The 22,562-nt window shown below is 38.6% G+C and overlaps 1 protein-coding gene across 1 annotated transcript in view; it reads left to right on the forward strand.

Moving 5' to 3' along the window:
* The window catches only part of kl-3 (dynein heavy chain 8, axonemal kl-3), a 555,080-nt gene that overhangs the window by 511,545 nt on the left and 20,973 nt on the right, over window positions 1–22,562 (forward strand). Inside the window, exons 67-68 of the mRNA XM_081731423.1 lie at window positions 7,802–7,923; window positions 16,747–16,908. Coding sequence (XP_081587549.1) covers window positions 7,802–7,923; window positions 16,747–16,908 — 284 coding nt within the window. The remainder of the gene's footprint in view (window positions 1–7,801; window positions 7,924–16,746; window positions 16,909–22,562) is intronic.

Consider the following 22,562-nt stretch of genomic DNA (forward strand, 5'->3'; position numbering starts at 1 on the left):
GAATTGATTATCTCTGAATAGCTGACGAATCTGTGATCCTATAATGACGTCTTCGTTAACTTTGGTGTCACTTAAACGAGGGAATTTTCCTCTTAAGTACTTATAAGCCTCACCCTCTTAGTACATGCTCTTAACAAAACTTTTCATGAGACGTAATTTAATATGAAGCGGGGGAAGCAAAATTCACTTACAATCTACAAGTGGTTCATGTTGCACATTTTTCACCCCTGGCTGAAGAGTTTCTCTTGTACTCCAGTCACTTTTGCTGTAGTGAGATGCACGATCTCTACTGTCTCACTCACAAATAAAGCAACAATATTTTGTATACCCTAACTGCATACCTAACGACAGGGCTATCACTTTGAGGTCACCACAAATGAGCTACTGAAAATCGTAATATTTAATGGCTTGAAGCAAACGTTTCAAATTTTTATAAGATTCTTTCAAATGAACTGCATAACCTACTGGAATTGAAGGAATTTAATTTCCAATATGTACAAGCACTGCCCTGTCTTTAAACTCACCTTTGACGAATCTATGAATAGCCTCCACTACGTAGGATCGTAATTAATTTTGAGAGCCTTCATAAGACAACTTATATCTATACATGTCACAAGTGTGTCTTGCATAGTAAAAAATGAGGTGAACTTCTTTACCCTATTCCTACACACTCAGGGGTAAAAATACGGGGTAACGCGGGGGACGCCGTCCCCCCACCCCAGTTTCTAAAAAATACAATGGGCAAAGATAGGCAGGGGAGACGGCTTGACCTCATGCCGCTACCTACGTCCCCCTACCTTTTCAGATCTACTTTTACCCCTGTACACACTGAATCATTTACTTCTTCCTGCAATGGATTCCATTGTTGTAACAGTGATGCTAAAAATTTCTGCTTTGCTTTTTGGTAGGTCTAAATCCCTGATTAGATCACTTAGCTCTTCTTGAGTGAGTCTATGTGGTTCACTTGGGGGGTTGTTTACCACAAAGTCAGGTTGGTTCGAAGTACTTGGTTCAGGATCTACAACTTCTTGATCATCATCCAAAGAAAGGTCATATTATTTGTTTGGGTCAGGAACAGGGTCCTTCTCCATGCGGAACTGGGCGCATTGCGGAAGGAATAATAGGATATACCAAGGTCCGCTTCTTCTTCCTGGAAATTCCCTTTTGGACAGAAGGAACCATACAGAAGTAACAGTCTTTGATGTGGTCGCTTGGCTCTCTCCAAATCATAGGCACTGCAAAAGCCATTGAACATCTCTTCCCATTAATCTAGTTTCTCAGGTTGCTTGCACAAATATTACAAACAATATGGGGTGTCCAAGCCTTATTCTGGTCTCCAATTTTGCAACCAAAATAAAGTTCATAAGCTTTTCTTAATGGTGTTATACGCTGCTTTTGTGCTGTTTGTGAAGAAAATGTTACTTCTCCACACACGTAGCAGAAATTGTCCGCTGTATTCACACAATCTTGCGGCATTTTCGTCTATTCAAACACTCAAAATGTCATTTCAAGCAACTCAGAGGAACTGTTCAAAAATATGCTTGTAAAACTGTGTCTTTTTATATGCAGCACTACAAGAAAATCACATCAACAACTCTGATAACTGCAATAGCGTTGTTGTTTCGAACAATATCAGAACACAACTGTAATAAGGAATAGAAAGAACCAAAGGGTATGTATAGTTCCTCGCAGTGTTGCCAGATCAGGGACATTTTTACCCCAAATAAAGCGAATGCATTCAGTATTATAACATTATTTTTAGACATGGATGTAAAACAAAAAGCAGAGCAACATTCGATTTTCGCTTTCACATTCGTGATCAGCACCACCAAATCAATAAGAATTAGGTGATTTTGTTCAATTTACATTTTCATTGTTGAACAGTGTTATTTTATAATTTACTGTCAACTGGGATGAGAGGTTAGCGAGATGAATCCATGTTTTTCATCCGCATTCTATCATAACTTTTACGTATCCAAAGAGTACGAACGTACAATGGTTCAGGAACCCTGAAAAATTTTTCCAAAACCCATTTCGTCCAGTAAGGATTGAAATCTTGAGTATTTCTAAACTGTAATGCCACATTCAGACTCATACAAGGCACAATGACCCAATAATAAAATATAATTATGGAAATGTGTGTACGTCATAGATGAGAACATGTCTGAACGTCAGCAGTTTCGAAGACATTAATCTGACTCATCCGCGGAAGACGGTGGTACAGGTTCTTTATCGCTTTTAAAAGCTGAAGCATAGATAGAGACAAAGTCTTTTTTGTTATTATTGTTGTTCCTGGGCCATCAGATATCTAAGTGTTGAGTTTTTGGATCACTTGTGATAAGCAGCCCTAGTAGTACATTGCTTGTGTCTACTCTAGAACACTTTCTAGAATTATGTTTCCGACACTGCTTGATGTTATTTATGACGCATTTTATGGGTATCTTCCGACATTTGTGTAATGCGTAATATACAATGACCGATGATTGAAGACTCACAACCGAGAACTTTGTGCAATGGGGCATGTATGTAGCCTACATCCACGAGTAATGTTTCGGGTGTAGGTCAAGGGTACTGTTTGTATATGCCTGAAATTCATTGCGATCTATATCAAACAACAAGATAAGGTCAGTAATGCCACGACACGTTTTTCTAATAGTAAGCGTACTTCATTGAGACATGCAACAAGCGCCTGTGAATTCTGAAAGAAGCATTGAGATGTGTTGCTGTCATTTGAGGTACCGCTGCCTTCTTACTTCGGTTCGTGTATAATGATCCGGAACTGAACTTTCACGAACCGTCGCATTTCTTCTTTCCCCTTCTGCACAACTAGCTTGTCTTTTTTCAGCACCTGCCATTTACAAATATCCACTCGGTATGACACATGAAGCAGCCATTCTGTGAAGTGAATGCATGCGAGAAGACTAGTCAATTCGCAACCAAGCATAGCAATATTTAAAAGTCTGGATTCCTGATGCAATGTATTCACCTCCTTTGGAGTTGCACCACATATAGCAGCTTTGCGTAACAATGGAGTTATAGGCTTTACCGTCTACCATTATGAAGTACAGATTATGCGTGGCCTCACATTTGTTTGATTCAGTGTAAAATAGACTGGGAATTAGAGAATGTATTTGGTTCTCCATGCATTCTTGTTGTTCTTGTGTCCCTTTATCTGTTTCTCTTTAGAACTGCACCCTTGTCGGGCGACAAAATCTCCTTTCCGTTGTGGTTTGACAAGATAGACTTTGATTTGCAGAGGCACAACTAACGTAAAATATATTTTTCATCTGTTATCCCTTCCTATGAGCTAGCTGTTTGTATTTGGCTTGTCGGTAGTCCCATCAAGTCTCACTTGGTGATAAGCTGTAGAGACTTTTGATACTTTATTGGGACCATCTGCAGCACAGGTTCCTAAGATTGGGGAATTTTTGCAGGTATATGGTCAGGAGAGATCAAGGAGAGACTTCATAACATTAGAAACAGTCCGTAACATTAATGGCTTCCGAGCAGCACTGTGTCTTTGCGCTAAGAGTATGGTTATAGACTGGACAAATCATGTTGTCAATTCTTCACACCGCTTCTTAGCATCTACATTGGTGACTATCAGGTTTGTTTCTAGTAACAAAGCTTTGGCCTCTTCTGCAATAAACCTTGCTCACTTTCTCTTGGCAATCTGCCCAGAACTTCCTTATTCTGGCAACTCTGGTGAGTGATCTTTCCAGTCTTTTAATAACTTTTGATTTCTCATATTGTCCATCCTCTCTCAATATCATAGCAGTAGCATACACTAGGGAACAACTACTCTCTGATTTGTAATGTCTCTTTCTCCTCTTTGAGCGGTTGCTACTGTGCACGAACAAATCTTTAAGGCATCCACTTTTACCAGCCGACGTCAATGACTCATGCTGTCACATCACTAACACCACTTCGCTGTCTAACCTACATTTTCTTCTTCTAATCTGTAATAGTGTCGATTGCGTTTGTCTAGATTCTGAAACTCTGCAGCAGAACGCATTCACTCTTTGTTGTGTTTTTGGCGTGGGAGACCCGGGTTCGATTCCCGGCGGGAGCTCATCTGGTTCGGATTCCACGTTAATCATAAGGTCCACGTCTCATATAGCCTCGCTGCTGAAAGGGACGCTAAACTAAAATCAACTCAACTCAACTCTTTGTTGTGTTTCTCCTGGTAGCTTATGTAAAGCTTGCTGTTGAAGTAAAGTGATTGGGTGTGCCTTTTTGTAGATCGATTTCCTTATTTCCCGCAACACTTGTAGGAGACGTCTCCTTGATATTTTGTTTAAAGAATGTGTTTAAAAAATATAGTAACACTGTTTTCTGGTACATTGGTTATGATGACATAATCTACCATGTCCAGAAACCGAGCAACTTCGAGCAACTTGTGTCTGCAGCTCCTGAAAAAGGCAGAAGCGAAGTACTTCCATCGCCTAGGCGGAATTAATTGGAAGTCAAAAGAGAACTCCAAGAAAAAGAACATGCACATAAGTATACACATACCTACATTTCAATCTTTTGACAAATTTACAGCAAACATTACTTGTTAAAATATTAAAATAAACAATCTAAGGACATACCAAAACATACATACTCATTCATTTTTCGGTACAGGAAGGATATATATATGAAAAAATCTAAAATGTTGTTATTTGATTTCAAAAATCAGGCTTTCATCGTACTTCCACAACCTCTCAGTTTGAAGATTGGTATTGGACACAGAATGTGAATTTCTATACCGGTACAAGTAACGCTGTTCCATATAGATCCATGCATTAACTTTCTTACTGGCTCATTTACAAAGTTTGTTTTGAAGTTTGATTTTTGAGGTTTTGACTAGTATTTCCAGTGCATCTGGACCACTGTGGAATGGTTTGAAAATGAGTGACCAGAGAAGAGGACAATTCAAAATTTGGTCTGCATGGGCTGTGTTCAATACTCATTAATGAACTAACAGCAATAATGTTTGATTCAACTCTCGATGCGTCGTATGCTTGTCTGCATTGACTTATAAAGCGTTATTATAATCTTGAAGAATATCTTAACTAAATTCCCCGTAGTGCAAGATATCTGTAAGAGCTACAATCAGCTACAGAAACAGAATTGTGTCGTCGTTGTCTGCTGGGTGCCGTCATATGTCGGCGATCGGGAAATAAATTCCACTCTATGAAACACATTTTGGGCAATTGACAGACGTCGTCGCGTACTAGTGGCCAAGATGAAGTGATCCTGGTACACATGTGTGTCGGACACTCTCATTTCACACATTCCTATTTAGTGAGGGATTCTAAGTGTCTGTTTTGTGAAGACTGGACAGTTCCACTGAGTATTCGTCACATTTTTTTATTATTATTACGTCAAGAGAGCGTTTAGGACTGCTTAATAACTTTAATCAGCTTTTGGGAAATAATGCGATGTTTAGTAACCGAGTTCTCACTTTATTCATGTGATTGGAATGGTTAACGTGCTCTGAGGTACTTTCTTTTTAGAATTTTCCTGTTGCAGAAGTAGGAAATACCTCAGCGAAAAGGAAATATATCTATTGTTAAACTTGATGCAGTGAGAGACCTGTCTTTCATTCTCCACAAAAGGATCCATCTTTTTTAAAATGTTCGATCCTGGACGATGAAGGTTGCGTAGAGAAGTGCTTCATTCAGTGTAGTTGGTGTATCCAATCACTATGTTTCTATTACTTTTGAAGAACAACAACATGGCAGAACCCCTTCATGAGACACTGGAACCTTACTTTCACGCCGTAAAATAATTGTGAGGCTGTGTGAGTTACGTGGCCCTCACACCTTAAAAACAAAGGCCAAGTCCTAGCAGCACCATCTTGTCAGGACCGTAACGTGTGAGTTGCATGGTTCTCACACATGGCCAAAAACAAGTAAAACTCCGTCAAAAAACGTTTTGAACGTTTTTGTATTTGTGACCTATCAAACAACTCGTCTAGATGAGCAGTTCTCGAATATATAATGAAAGTACTAATCTGACATCGTATATAGATGAAATCGAGGAAAACATAGAATTGGAAATACACCGAATGTGTTACATCTAGCCATAACAATAAACCATATTAGTTGTGATACAAAATGACTTACTGTTGACTGGATATTATGGATACGCTTTTCTTAACTTTATAGGTCCACTAATATAGGATATTTATAGTGAAATAGTCAATTTTGTTTTGTTTCATTACCTTGATATAGGATATAATTGAGTAGTGCATATTATATACTTAATCTACTAGTCATGCGGAGTATTTTGGTATATGGGACATATAGGTCAACCTGTTCTATATATTTCCACCCCTGAAGGGATAGGGTCACTTCCGGGGAAGAAATTGAATAGATTAGAATTTGGTCGACAAACCCTTTCAAGATATATATTGGTTGTCCCCAGATTCAAGATTCAACTTTGGAATTATAGAAGAAAAAGGGTTAATAGGAGAAAATGTTTAGAACTTTGCAAGATGAAAGTGAATCACCAAAACTGTTGACCCCGCGTAAACAGCGGGAAAAGGCAGCCAGAGGAAGAAAGAAGGTTCTCTTATTGCTAAATCTAAAGCCACGTTGCCACGTTAGAAGAACTTCTATCTGTCATAAAAAATAATCTTGAAACCCTACCATATTTCACCATGTACACATAGTCTTGAAAGGGTCATAAAACATTTTTTCCATCTTGCAAGGAGTTGAACGATGCGGTACTTTCTGGGATGCCTTGCTTGCTACCTGATATCGCCCTCCGGCTGACATAAAAGAAAAACCAGTTTCGCCGCTTCCGCAACAACGGATTCCTTTGGACAGGGAGGGGAAGTGCGGCAAAATACACGTTTTTAATGAGGAGGTTCACTGTTTGTCCACTAGAGTGCAGTGCTGCAAGTATGGAGAAACCTTTCTTGCTTTCAAGAAGTTGTAACATGTAAAGAATAAATAGAAAGATCGGGTTGCAAGTTTTTTTTTTTATGACAGCAACAAGATTCATTTAACGTGGCAATGTGGCTTAAGTTATATTCTTGATTTTTGTAGGTCTATATATCGTCCCTCACGAGACAAAAGGGCGTATCTCATTTTCTTCGCTTTTCCAGGAGACGAGTTTAAACCTTCTCTCATTATTTATTCCATCGTCTTCTTTTAAAATTTAGTTTGATGTCCTTCGTGTCAGGTATGTAACTTATGAGATCAAATTAAATTTTGACACAACACGATAAAATAAACTTATGATAACATCTTTAAACTTGTCACCTGGAAAAGTTCAGAAAATGAGATACGCCCCTTTGTCTCGAGAGAGACGATATGATTGCCATTTATCCCTTTAGTCTTTTGGTGAACTATATCTTAATTTTATTTCTTTTACGTTTATTCTTTCAATATGTATTCTAGTATATACTCGATTTCATGTTAGATTTTAAATTTTTAGAGAAAATCTGATTTTGATTATTGGTTTTATTTTGGGAGTTGTTTTTAGAAGCATGTGTAACCATTGACCTTTTCTCGTGACGAGATTTATTGCCCGTTGCTGGCGTTCGCATGAAAAACACAATCAATCAATCAAGTTAGAGTGGTATTAGACAAGCAATTTTAAAATTAATAAACTTAAAAGCACCTAACATACTCGTTTGGTATTAGTTATTACTAAGCTACTTTCAAGAGTACCAGAAAAGTATAATATTTTAATTTTATTCGTAAGATCGTATCTATGATATTCTGATTTATCAACGAGAGGTAGTTTTGTTTACTGTTTGACTGAATTTCATTTCTGTTTATCATAAATTGATTAATTGATTTAGGTTTCTTGACGGCCATGAGGCAAGAAGTGACAAGAATGCACGCTGGTTGGTCTTTGGACTTCGTTACCTTGGATAATGAAGTAACTAGACTGAATAAAGAAGAAATCAAGACTGGTCCTGCCGTAAGAACTTTCATTACACATATTTTTCTTCAACCGTAATATAATAGAGATGTTCCGCGCGCCATATTTACTATCTCTCTCTCTCTCTCTCTCTCTCTCTCTATATATATATATATATATATATATATATATATATATATATATATATATATACGCAAGTACCTTTTCGGTGAATTCTGAGCATATCGCCAAACTGTTCAATTTACTTTAAAGTCAGAGTCAATGTTTTTTCTCTCTCTCCAAATAAGTACAAACTAGTTATAGATTACCAAAATGCATTCATTCATTCTCTAAACCAACTTTTCCCTCGAAGGTCAAGATCTAATGATTTACTAGCCCTTACCATAAATCCAGAATTAACTATAATGTAGTCCAAAGTCACATTAATAAATATGACGAAAACTTTTAGAAAACCATGGACATTTATTCTCGTATATGAATGAGGAACGAAAGAAGAAGAAAATAGTTATTTTAATATGGAGTTTGTAACCTTGATTGTTGTCTATGAAAGATTTGGCAACACAGGCAAGTCACAATACTTGATGTCACTCTCTGTTCACGTGTTCTACTTGACTTTCTAGCAATCGTCTGCCACACACAACAGCAATTTAAACTTCTACCCTTAACTACAATGTAATCACACATTTTTCGTAACTGAAAAATCGGTTTCGATTGGTGAACAGGACCGCGGGAGAAGAGGAAATAGGGCGGAGCCTAAGCTCTGGCTGTGCTGACGTTTTACACTGTGATCAAAAGTATCCGGACAACTGGCTGAAAATGACTTACAAGTTCGTGACGCCCTCCATCGGTACTGCTGGCATTCAATATGGTGTTGGCCCACCCTTAGCCTTGACGACAGCTTCTACTCTCGCAGGCATACTTTCAATCAGGTGCTGGAAGGTTTCTTGGTGAATGGCAGCCCATTCTTCACGGGAGTATTGAACTGAGGAGAGGTATCAATGTAGGTCATTGAGGTCTGGCACGAAGTCGGCGTTAAAAACATCCCTTGGATTTCAACTTGTTTCATGCTTATCACTGTGGTGGGTGTCATCACTTACACAACTTGTGGTTCTCCTGTAGAGACCTTTACTTAATTACACTCGATTGAATTTACTTCGACCCGCGACGGATTTGCATTTAGCGGCGCTGAGTATTATTAACTGAAAACTTGCCACCTGTCTTCCATAAAAACGCTCCAATAATTCACACAAACTCCACGTTGACTTTGCCATTTGTACAATCTCATATTTACTAGCTACTTGGCAAGCATTCAAAAGCAACTTATTTTCCTTACTGCTTTTTCTTAAAGATTTGTTTCTTTCGTTTACTATTATCTCTGCTTCATTTTAATTCTATTTAAAAGCATGCAAACATGTTATTCCTATTCCTGAAACACTATACGTACGTGCAACAAAGAGCAGCGTTTTCTTTCCATTTCAGTTGTCACCTCTTCTTCCATGTAACAGACCGTCATCGTCGGGGAGGGGGTGGAGCTGAGAGAGCAGCTTCCCTCTTCATGCATTTATTACTTCTTCATCCGCATCTCCTCGCATCCGCAGTCGCGAGTACCGCTTTCGGACTTGCGAATGGTTGGTGGGAGTCTTAGGAACTGGATAAGTTGTGGACGTCTTCCTCCATCTGGAGTGCACGTGCACCCCATGCAGCCTGCTTTGTGTGCGTCTAGTGTTCGAGTTATCTGGTGTGCTGAGTGATAGAAGATACTCAAAAAACAAAAAATATTAAAACAAAAGCAAAACACTGTCAAAACCAGAAATGCACAAAAAAAATCCGCACCTTTTTTACTTTTGGGCTGGCGGGGATCTCTCTTTTGTTTCACCAGGTCGTGTTTTAGTTCTAATTATTCCTTTTCCGATGCCAATCGTTTTTCTCGACAGGAATGGTTTTCTTGCACCCCCATTCCCCTTAAACACTTCGGCCCCACGCTGATCCTACGGTGAAGTCGTGCGTATGGAATAGCCAGGGGAGTAGCGTAAGTTTTCCACGCAAGTGTCCCGATGTGAAGTTGAGGCCTTCACACACATTTTCTGTTCATAGATGTATATGTAATACCAACATTTTGTGGGTACTAAAACTATAAATTCGGGTTCGGACTCATCCTTCCGTAAAAAGCCCAAACCAAATGAGAACTAGACAAACTTTCAAGGTGTAGATAGTGTGGAAAAGACAAAATGTAGCCCTGTAGTCCCATATCTTGTTACTAAAGATAAGATGCTGATAGTGCCAATGCTGCAGCAAATCGTCCGACTACTACTAAGGGCTTGTCCCCTCTTCTCGTTAATAAAGTACTTATAACGCCGGACAGGTGAAAGATGTCAAGAAATTATGGAATGACACTCTATTGATGGAAACGGTCAACGAGAATCAAACAGCGAAGCTACTTAAATTGACTACTATTGGACCAGTTAACGTGTGGGTAGAACCCCATGGTCTACTGAACGTCTCTTGCGGTGTGATATGTTGGGACCTCATAAATGCCACTAAGGAGGATATTAAATCGGAGCTGGCTGACTAACATGTAGAGGTAGCTCGCCTTAAAAGTAAGAACTCAGGTAAACTCGTTGCTATTCAGTCACTAATTCTTACTTTCAGTTTGCCTACACTTCTGAACTATGTGAAGGCTTGTTACTATCGTCTTAAGATCCGTTCCTATATTCTCAGTCCATTGCGTTGTTTCAAATGTCAACACTTTGGGCACACCAGAACATCGTGTAATGCAAGTGCTGCTCTTTGTGCGAATTGTGGCCAGGGTAGACATGGTGTGAACCTCTGTACATTGACTAACCCCTTTTGTATCAACTGCAAGGGCAAGCATTCTGCTTGGTCTCGGGACTGTCCAGTCCTAAGCAACCGCGTTCATCGAGACGGGGACATATAGCCTCGATGCTGACGTCCCCATTAATCCCCTTACTCATTCATTCATTCCTTTCAACGTGAGAAGTGTATCCGAGAACTAATGATTGATGAACAGATCTCTGCTGCCGATGCTAAGGGTCGCTTAAAGGAAAGCATCCTTTCCTCGATTTCTGTGCCCTTTGCAACTGTTGCTGCTATTTCTAGCAAACTGTGGCAACCCAGATGTCTGATGTTTCCACTCAAACAGATCTTGATCACAAAGATGACGACACTTTCTTCTGTTCGCAGATGACGCAGAAATTGCTGAAGTGCTTAAAGTTTTGGAGACTCCGAAGTGTTTCATTGCTTCAGTCACTGATTTTGGTAACCGAGCTGACATCTCTCATCTTCGCCACATGTGAGGCTTTATCATGTCCTCGACAAGGCTGGGCATTGGGTTTATTCCGCCTTGCATTGGGTTTATTCGATAAATCTGGATTTTGAATTTTGAAAATTATAGATGCTTTGGGCGCAGAAGCATCTGCCATATTGAAGAACACAGGTAATGGCCACTTTCTTGTTTGCCGTTTTCAGTGGCGTATTTAGGGGGGTCTGCCGGGCTTAAGCCCCCGAAATCTTATTTACTATAGTAAGTATATTAAATATCTTGCAGAATTTTTACATTTTCAGGCAAAGCCCCCCCGAAAGTTAGCAGAGCCTCTCCCGAAACAAAATCGTAAATACGCCACTGGCCGTTTTGTTGTGAATTCTCTCACCATTTGGTCAAATTTATCCACCGCCCCTTTGGTCTTGTTATAATATAGAATTATATCTGGCTTTCTGTTACCTGTGTCAGACTCAGCGGTATCATGATGCTGCGTGCTGAGTAAAATCACAGCTTTGCTTCTCTTAGGTGCATAACTTACGATCGGTAGGTCTCCGTTGTATCCGAAGACAAATGTCAATGGACTACGAGATTTACTAGGTTGCATAATGTCCGGGATTTCACGTTTGTTGTTCTTATCGTTCCAACGAGAGTGAGATTCTGAGTTAGCAGGTACTGAGCAAGTTCAACACTTGTAAAATAATAGTCCATAGTAATGTTCCTTCCAATTTGAACAAATGTTTTGAAAGTTTCTTCACAACGTTTTGAGCCAGATTCTTCTTCACAGTACCTCCTGGTTGCTTTCCTACGTATACATAACCATTGAGTGCAAAATAGTTCAATGCATCACATAACCAAAATATTTTTATGCCATATTTAGCTGGCTTATTAGGCATATATTGAATGAAGCCTCAGCGACCACGAAATGGAACCAGTTGTTCATCCACTGTTACACAATCACTTGGTATATAACTTCTACAGTTCGCAAAAAAAAAAAAAAAAAAAAAAAGTCCCAAACAAATCGGATGGAGACAAGTTTGTCTTCTTTCAGTCTATTTGCGCGTGTCCGTTTATCATCAAATCGAAGAAACCTCGCATCGCATCTGTGACATAGTCGCACGATACAAATTTGCATTTGTACCTTTGTACAGTTCTATTACAAGACAGTCCCAATTTACGATAAACCCCTGCCTGAATGCACAGTCCTAGAAATGCAACTAATTCTATCTTATCTAGTGGGTGTGTCCACTTAGTGCTTGAATAGGCAGTAGTCACTCGCCTTGCCTCGAGATTTGTGCATTGTACTATTTCGTCCAGAATAGCATCACTGAAAAATAATTTGAATGCTTCCCATGGCGTAGCAATGTGTACTTTCTTTTTTTACACCAATCGAAGATGTAATTATGTTATGTCTTCTAGTTTGAGTAGGTGTCGGCGGCTCTCTTCTAGTTTGAGTAGATGGCGGCGGCTCGGGATTCCAGTATATTTCGTTTTTCGAAACTCGCAGAGGATCACCGCCATTGTTCACAACAATATTTTCACTTCCTGATTCTTGGTCAGTCACGTTTGATTCGCCCACTTCATCTTCACTCTCACTAGCTTTCTCAATACCAGCTGGAGGATCGTCATAGTCGTTTCCTGGTGGCAAAACAAAATCTTCGTCTTCAGAATCAGTTTTATCTTCGCTGAAATTTGCTTCACTTTCTTCATCACTATCTTCAAACAGTACGGAGCTAATATTTTCATCTGTTCGAGGTCCCTTAGGTTCAGACATAATAAAGAACAAATAATTTCATCCGAAAAGCTAATTGTTTGGAAAACCAATTAGGCATACACTACACTACAATGATTGCTTACATGGAAAGAAGAAAACAGCGGTCACACTGGCAAATGAAGAAAGTCTTTACTTTTTCTTCTCAGATTGGAAGAAATTGTGATTAACTAATGTCTGTTATACACGATCAAACTTTCTGATTACTTTGCATGCATCAAACTCTGGATGGGCGTATTCCTAATTCGATCAAATAACTTCACCAGTGGATGCAAGGTATATTCATTTGTAAATAACACAGTCCCACCTTCTAGATTGTCAATGATAAATTGGTGAATCACATAAAGTTACGTCACTAGACAATTTGCTAGTAATAATGTAGAGGGTAGGACTGTGCTACCTACAAATGAATATACCTTGGATCTACCGGTGAAGATATCTAACTTGCCTAACTGAGGTACGGCCGCTTGGTCGATTTAGTGATAAACTAACACATATAAATACGCTGAAAGAAGACAAACTTTCTCCCATCAGCCTTATTTGGAAACATTCCGTGATTATTAGAGTAAAAGAGAAGTTAAAATCACAAATTTATAAATTGTCTTTTCCTAGTACTTTCCCCCTTGCAACAGACAGATCGCTCTAGTCCCTTAGCACCATCAACCAGTGACGGATTTAGGAGGTAAAATTTGGGGAGAGGCAACCAGATTCCAGTCTATGATAGGTATATCATGAGTTCACGCAAACCATTTTAATTTGAAAAATATATATAAATAGTAGCTTCAATTATTTTTGACGTTCAAAAATTTTGGTGGGGCCTGGGCCCCCCAGCCCCGGGCTTTATCCGCCACTGCCATCAACGAACAAGTACGAACTATTTTCAAATCATTTTACACGAGGTTAATTGTCAGAAAATCTCAGTAATATAATTTAAAATTTCTTCATAACTATTAGCAAACTGACTCCCAGTTGGGGTCACATAGACCCCACGACAGAAAAAGCAGGGTTATTTACAATTAAGTCAGATAATTATGACTTAGGCGAAAGAAAATTTGTTATGGTCATAAAATATACTGTAAAATTGAATTTCTGAAGATGTCAGAAACGTACTGTGCTTTAACTATCAAAATAAGGAAATAATCGAGCCGTATGATTCCTTGGGGTCTGTGAGACCCCCACGACATAAAACTGGGGCTAACTATGTGAAGGCTTGTTATTATCGCCTTAAGATCCGTTCCTATATTCTCAGTCCACTGCGTTGTTTCAAATGTCAATACTTTGGGCACACCAGAACATCATGTAATGCAAGTGCTGCTCTTTGTGCGAATTGTGTCCAGGGTACTCATGGTATGGAACGTTCTACTGCGACTAAGGCTTTCTGTGTCAACTGCAGGGGTGAGCATTCTGCTTGATCTTAGGACTGTATAGCCTTTCAATGTGAGAAACGTATCCGAGAGCTAATCGTTGTTCAGAAGATCTCTGCTGCTGATTCTAAGAGTCGCTTAAAAGAAGGCGCGCATCCCTTTCTCGCTTTGTGTGCCCTTTGCTACAGTTCCAGCTACCTCTTTTCAATCTGTGGCAATTCAGACGTCCGACGTTTCCACCCAAAGAAATCTTGTTCCCGATCAAAGACTGGAAATTCAGTCCCTAAGTCGCATGGACTAGCGAACCCTCCAAAACCCCACGTGCTTTTGCTAGTGTTCTTTCAGGTTGTCTTCGGCGAGATCCACCTCTTCGCCGCCCACCTTATATGACCGGCCTAAAATTTAGCCAGTATATATATGCGAAGCCAATGATATGATCCTTTTCCCGAAGAGAACAAAATCTTCAGTTCTTCGTAAGCCATCTTCACTTTCTTTGAAATCTGATATGGTGGAAGTCAACCTGATGATTGCTGAGTGGACGGTAGTTGGCCCATGTGGAAAAGTTCGCCTGAAACATTGATTTCTGATGTTCTACTGTTTTAATATTCAAAATTTATATATATATAATTAGTTTTTGTTATTTTTATAAAATATCTTATTACTGTTTAGTGTTATTGCTACATATTTATTATTATTATATATTTCTTATTCTCATATATTTATATTTTATTTCTCTTAGATTTTTAAATCTCTTTTGCAGTAGTATTTTGTTATATTTTAAAATGTTGGATTTTAAACTTTTATTTATGGCATATGCTTTAATCGAGAGAGGAACAAATAGCCTCGTTGCTGACCTCTCCATTAAACCCCATTAAACCAATCAATCTTTCGTTACCCTGAACTGATTGCTTATATTGTATATACGGGGTGAATAGAAATTCTTTGGCCCCGGAGAGAGAGAGAGAGATTGTAAAATTACATATGTCGTTATTTAATTCTTTAGTCTTTTCGGTTATGTGTCGGACATTGGCCTTATCGTGACAAAGACAAATACCTTCGTTGGGGATGACCCTATTAAATCGTAATCATTCATTCATTAAGCTTGTCTTAGATGTGCCTCAACTGAGGATACCATTCACGATCCTTAACTCACGACCTTACTAAACGATCATGTGAGAAGTAACTTGTCCTTAGTCCAGGTTCAACTTTTGTGCTGTCCTTATTTGGATCCTGACTTGAAAGAAATAGAAGCAGTTTCTATTTTCTTCTGGACTTACATACAACTACCATTCAGAAAAGAGTTCCGCCTGACGACATTGAACTTTATTTCTCGCTGTTATTTCAAAACAGTGCTACTGGACAAGGGAATCATCAATCGTATTAATAGTCATAAGAAAAATATGATTTTTTTTTGTATAATGTGAATCTCGATTTATATTATAAAAAACTGCAAGAATAGAGGAATTAGAGAAGGTATGCAGTGAAGTAAGAGCTTTCCACCCGAACCAACAAGTATGAACAAATGTAATTACTACTTTTAAAAGATTAAAAGTAGGTGATTTTAAGTATATTGTGCAGTTTGCATACCAAACGATAATGTAATATTTTAAAAAAAGAAACAATGAGAGTTAATTGTCATTAGTGTTGTGTGGCCTTCGTGCAATTTTAGCGAACGTTCTAGTAGTTATAGTAGTTATATTGCGAACGTGTGGTGCAATGTAAAAGGTCCGGGTTTAGTGCATGAGAGGGGTCCCAATGCGGTATAAGTTTACTTTATGAGGTATGTGGGTAGATAGCTGAGCGGATATTCTCAGTACCTAAACTAGAAAATTGCTCTAGTCCTTTATTTTAGCTTTCCGCGCCTGATAACTGCCATCATTTACATATTTGACTAAACCATATTGCGAATGAACTCATTTGCGAAATAGAAAAACTATAATTACAAATAGAAAAACAATTGTTATTACAATAATTAAAATATTTTCGATTACGATAGCTGATTGGCCTGCACGTAACACATTCTTCAAATGTTTTTCGTTTATTTAATACAGCGGCCACGGGAGGCTCTGCACAGAAAACCTACCTAGTTTTAAGGATCGTATGAGATCCCTGCATTATCTCAAGATAAAAGAAATTGCTTGGAAGTTTCATTGTAACCAGGCTTGAGGCCTCAGTTCAGGTCCATGTGAGAAGGGATTTATTATATTCCGTCAATTTACTTTTTGTAAGTTTTATTTTTGATTATTGTTTTCATTTTGGAAACCTTTTATGGGAAAGATGTGTTGCCTTTTCGTGCCGACAGCTGACGTTCCTATTAAACATCATTATGAACCAATCCACAATTGTTAATATTCAAGTTGATTTTAATATGTTTTCTACTTTTGTGTGAATGTATTTCTAAATCTCAGTCGTAATCAATTTGTACTTGATTTGGAAATTTTCTCCTTTAGGAAGGAGTATTTGTACATGGCCTGTTCTTGGATGGTTCAGGATGGGATAGAAAGAACTGTCGCTTGACAGAATCTACCCCTAAGGTTTTGTCCGTTAGACTTCCAGTTGTTCGCATTTATGCGGAGTACAACGCTGGACCAAAAGGCAGTTTATATTATCAGGTAAGCTACTTCTTTATAATATAGTAGTATTTTTCTTGTTCCTGCTATTTTCCCGTGTATATTACAATAAAATTTCTAGTTTATACTCTGATAAAGTAAATATAGCATTGTGACAGGTATTTAATATTGCATTGGATTTGATTGCAGGCGACGCATCTTCAGCTGATGTAGCATTTGGTTTTAGCTTTCTACATGTATTTCACAAGTGATAAGCACACTAATGGTCGAGCTGTTTGTTAATATTGTCATCAGCGTACAGACTACTATCATTACAGGCGTATTACTCTCATTTCTTCTGGTTTGCAAGCAGTTGTGGTAAAGTATTTATTTCCCCTCCGATCATGATTTGCTCACTATGCATTCCTCGAACTGAAGCATTTGCGGCAGCCAAGCTACTTCAGCTTTATCATCATCTCGAATTTCCTGTATTAAGGCTACATCCGCACAGAAAATCGTGGTCGACAAATCACGGGCTTCCTTAGGAAATTGGGATGCTTACTGTTAATGACACCACAACCATTCCCTACTCTACTGGTTTCCGTAAATCCTTGCTCATGTACTGACTTTTCTCCGAACAGTGTTATCCTCATTGGTTCATTAACTTGGGATGGACACCCATGTCTCTAGACAGTGATCATTTTCCGACATTTATTACTGGACTGCCTTTTGCCAATTTGAATTAAATGCTTCAATTTGTAACGTGGCGATTTGCCGGTATTTCGGGAGTTGAGAGAGTTTCGTCCTTCTGGTAATCTCTCTGTAGCTGATTGTATAGATCTATTTGAACAGGGTGTAAAAGATACTGAACGTAATTCCATTCCAAAATTTAGAAGCAGCGATCTACGACGGCGAGTACTATGGTGGTCCGAAAATATTTATGAGGCTATCCATTTAAGCGGCATGCCATTGCTGAAAATATCCAGCAGTTTCGCATTCCGCGTCTTCGTGCCATTTACCTTCTTAAATCGTCGAAGTTCCAAGGCTGGAAAGACTACGTATCGTCTCTAAATAGTCGGACAACAGTGACTACTGTCTGGCGACAGAGTCGCTCAATCAATGAAAAATTACTGCTGCTAGTGTGCCTGCTCTAAAAATAGATGGATTCTAGAGACTAATCCCATAGAAATAGAGGGTTCTGCAGATTAACCCCATTTTATGCCGACACTTTTCTTCTATCTCTGAATTTGCACACTATTCTGACAACTTTAATCAATTTCTCATACCTATAGAGCGCAACTCATTAAATTTTCGTAGCGCTAATACTGAGAATTATAACGTTCTATTCACATCTCTAAAGTTTGACTCTTGAGTCAACCATACTGCACCGGGATTGATCGTATATTTCGTGATACGTTGCGTAATGTCCCTCGCGATACACAGTTCAGGTTATTGCAACTATTCAATCGCATCTCTACAGGGAAGATGGTACTTTCAATCTTAAAACTATAGAAATCCACAACGGCTACCAGGAGTTTCTCACAAGTTGCGTTTGTAACTTTAAAAAATAAGCCATCGACAGTAACTCCCACGATTTCCATTGAAAAATGTGTTGATGAGGATATTATTGTAGTGACCCCTAGCGTGTCGAGTGCCGTAACGTTTGCTAGTACAATGGTTGCTACTGTTAATACATAGTGACAAAATAACTCGTCATCTAAACCAACAAGTATAACACTGTAAATAATACAACCAAAATCAGTTCTGGTAGTATCGTACCAGGACCTATATCTTGTGGAAACTCACTGGAATTTCCTGAATTGTGGTCCAATGGAAAGAAATTAAATACGGTATCAAAATTAGTCACTAATATTCTTAATTGGAACGAATATACAATTGAGGGAAATGCGCGAGTTTTCCCAAGTACAAGGGACAAATAGGTAAAATAGAAGTTACTCAAGCATTTCGAAAAGAAGTTACCCAGACACTGGAGTTATTTGAATTGAAGGACAGGAAAAACTAACTATTATTCGTCTCCCTAGTTAAGTCCGCAGGTACTTGGTTTGCAATAGAGGCCATAAATTGCAGACGTGTAAGAATTTTGTCTAGATATTTTTTTAAAAGGCGATATCTGTCATCAAGGTTCGAGGATGCACAAAAACGTCAACTTCAGTACAAGAAGTAAAATCGGAACCGAAATTTATCCCTAGTGGATTTTGCCTGGAAACTCGTGGACCGACATCAGGAAGTTGTGAGTGTGATTGATGAAAAAGAATTAATGGAACTCATTTTGAATGGTATCCCACCAGAAAATAAAATAGATACTCCGTGCTAATACTAATAAACCTGTGGAAGATTTACTGATCCGATTAACTGATATGCAAGAATACCATGCTTCAGACGGGCAATTTGGAGAACCATGGAAAACATTCGTTCGTCCAGCATAGATTAATTATACCAAGAGAGTTAAGAAAGACACATTTGTTCAGTCAGATTACAACATGACGGACACGATATCGATTTCATGCAATCATAACACAAGAAACGATGAGTATTGTGGTAGGAACAGTAACTATAATAAATGTAACTATCGAAGACAATACAGAACTCCACAGGATAAATCATGGTATCGTAGTCGCCCATCTTATTTTCCTCCGATGGAAAATACTACAGCAACACAAACGGAAAGTGAAACCGAGGTTCTCTCTCCGATGCCAAATTCTCATATTATGAATAACACCATAACGGATAGTAACGTAAGTTCTAATCTTGCACCAAACATGGATAACAAGAAACCGCGAGGTATACGAGGTGCTGTGTAGGACCATATGAAGTCAGTAAACTATTGCGGAGCTGTGCAAGTTTCAATCTGCAATATCTTACATGAATAAAATTTTAGACTCAATTCTATACTCAGAGAACATAACATTAATACATTTCTTACTGTTGTAACATTTTGATAGTGTACTTATAAAATCACTAATTTGCTAAGTTATCAAGTAAATTATTATAAGACCTGCTCGCAAAAGTATTCATCTCAACAGCAAAAGTATTAAAAATATGCCCTTTAGAATTTTATTAATTTATTTTGAGAGTATTGTTGTTCCTACTACTAGGAACTGCCATTTTAAGTACACAAGTGCGCTGCCGTATTGTACTACCATGAGCAAAATAAATGACGCGTCTCTTTATTTTGAATTTTTTTGAAAATATCTATGTTTTCTTTATATGTTCGAAATTTCGGAAGGTTTCCCCAGCAGAACAGGTTAATAACAAACCCATTTTTAATATTTGTGTTAGATATTAGCTTAAAATAAAGAAATTAGAAGCAAAAAACATTAAATCGACAGAAATCTCGAGAATTACCAACTCTGCTAAGGTGGGAAATTTTCAAGAACGCGAGGGAATTCTGCAGTTCAACACGAAGCAGCGACATCTATATCACTGAGAGAAATGTGGATAAAATCTACAAACGAAACTTTTAACGAAATATTTCTAATATGTCTTATTTCGTGCATTATCTGCAAACTCCAAATATATGAATATATGCCAAGTATTAACGTAAAGATAGAGCAAAAAGTGGAAATTGTCTATGGAAAAGGACGAATTAGTAGCGCGACCGTAATGTAGAGACCTGCATGGGCCGGGCCTGGCCCGAGGCCCGAAGCCCGGCCCGGCCCGCGGGCCGGGCTTGGGCGGGCCGACTCTGTTATTTCTTTGGGCCGGGCCGGGCTTGGGCGGGCCGACACTGTTATTTCTTTGGACCGGGCCGGGCTTGGGCTGGCCGACACTGATTTCTCTTCTGGTCGGGCTGGGCTGGGACCGATCAATTGCAGTTCTTTAATAATTATTGACTTTCGTTAAACGATAATTGAAATAAAGCCAAATGTTGAAGAAGTGTGTGTGTGAAATGTTACAAAGAATGCAATAACTATTTACAGTTTGTGTTGCTTAGCGGCTCCAATTCACTATAGAGGATTGCAGGCATTATGCGGTAAATTGAGCTCTGATCTTGACCTTCACTGAACTCAAAATATAACAAGAAGGGGTGGGAATATTTGCCTGTCGCTAAACAATATTGCCATCTTCACTTTATGTTAAAAATCAATTAAATTAGATGTTTGTTACAGGGAATGGAGTTTTTGTTCTCTCGATGACAGACAAAGTTCTAGTACGCAATGGTACCATTCGGGAGGCAAGCGTCAGGTTGTGAACCAGAGTTTAGAAAATGTTTCTGAGGGTTAGGTCAAATTTAGTACTAAATTTTGAGAAAGATTGGGGCTAGAGCTATTTTTTTTTTTAAATTTATCGGGCCGGGGTCGGGCCAAAAACTTTTAAAATTTATCGGGCCCGGGCCGGGCTTGGGCCAAGAATTTTAGAAAACTTATCGGGCCGGGCCGGGCTCGGGCCGAAAATCTTCAAAACATTTCGGGCCCGGGCTGGGCCGGGCCTAGGTACGTTCGGGCTGGATTGGGCTCGGGCCGAAAAATTCGGCCCGTGCAGGTCTCTACCGTAATGAAATATCGTCTTTACCGGAACAGGCTCAGTTCACGACGAGTGTGAACTTAGCAGGACCACTTTTGAAAATTATAAATGTTTGCACACCATACGTTTGTACTGCGTTTGTACCGGTTTGTACCGTAAAAATTTTTGTTTGTACCGGTCCCAAATTCGAAAAAATCGAAAAATAAAGTGGTCCTGCTAAGTTCACGTGAACTTAGCAGGACCACTGATAAATTTCTACAAATTTGATTATTTTTCTGTACGATTCGTTTGTACTGCGTTTGTACCGGATTGTACCGTTAAAATTTTTGTTTGTACCGGCCTCAAATTCGAAAAAATCGAAAAATAAAGTGGTCCTGCTAAGTTCACGTGAACTTAGCAGGACCAGAATAAAAATTTCTGCAATTCTTAAGATTTCTCTGTTTGAATCGTTTGTTCTACGTTTGTACCGGATTGTACCGTAAAAATTTTCGTTTGTACCGGTCCCAAATTCGAAAAAATCGAAAAATAATGTGGTCCTGCTAAGTTCACGTGAACTTAGCAGGACCACTGATAAATTTCTACAAATTTGATGATTTTTCTGTACGATTCGTTTGTACTGCGTTTGTACCGGATTGTACCGTAAAAATTTTCGTTTGTACCGGTCTCAAATTCGAAAAAATCGAAAAATAAAGTAGTCCTGCTAAGTTCACGTGAACATAGCAGGACCAGAATACAAATTTCTGCAATTCTTAAGATTTCTCTGTTTGAATCGTTTGTTCTATGTTTGTACCGGATTGTACCGTAAAAATTTTTGTTTGTACCGGTCCTAAATTCGAAAAAATCGAAAAATAAAGTGGTCTTGCTAAGTTCACGTGAACTTAGCAGGACCACTGATAAATTTTTACAAATTTGATTATTTTTCTGTACGATTCGTTTGTACTGCGTTTGTACCGGATTGTACCGTTAAAATTTTCGTTTGTACCGGCCTCAAATTCGAAAAAATCGAAAAATAAAGTGGTCCTGCTAAGTTCACGTGAACTTAGCAGGACCAGAATAAAAATTTCTGCAATTCTTAAGATTTCTCTGTTTGAATCGTTTGTTCTACGTTTGTACCGGATGTACCATAAAAATTTTCGTTTGTACCGGTCTCAAATTCGAAAAAATCGAAAAATAAAGCGGTCCTGCTAAGTTCACGTGAACTTAGCAGGACCACTGATAAATTTCTACAAATT

This window comes from Thermobia domestica, chromosome 11, assembly GCF_964235325.1.
Source record: "Thermobia domestica chromosome 11, izTheDome1.hap1.1, whole genome shotgun sequence".
Taxonomy (NCBI): Eukaryota; Metazoa; Arthropoda; class Insecta; order Zygentoma; family Lepismatidae; genus Thermobia; species Thermobia domestica.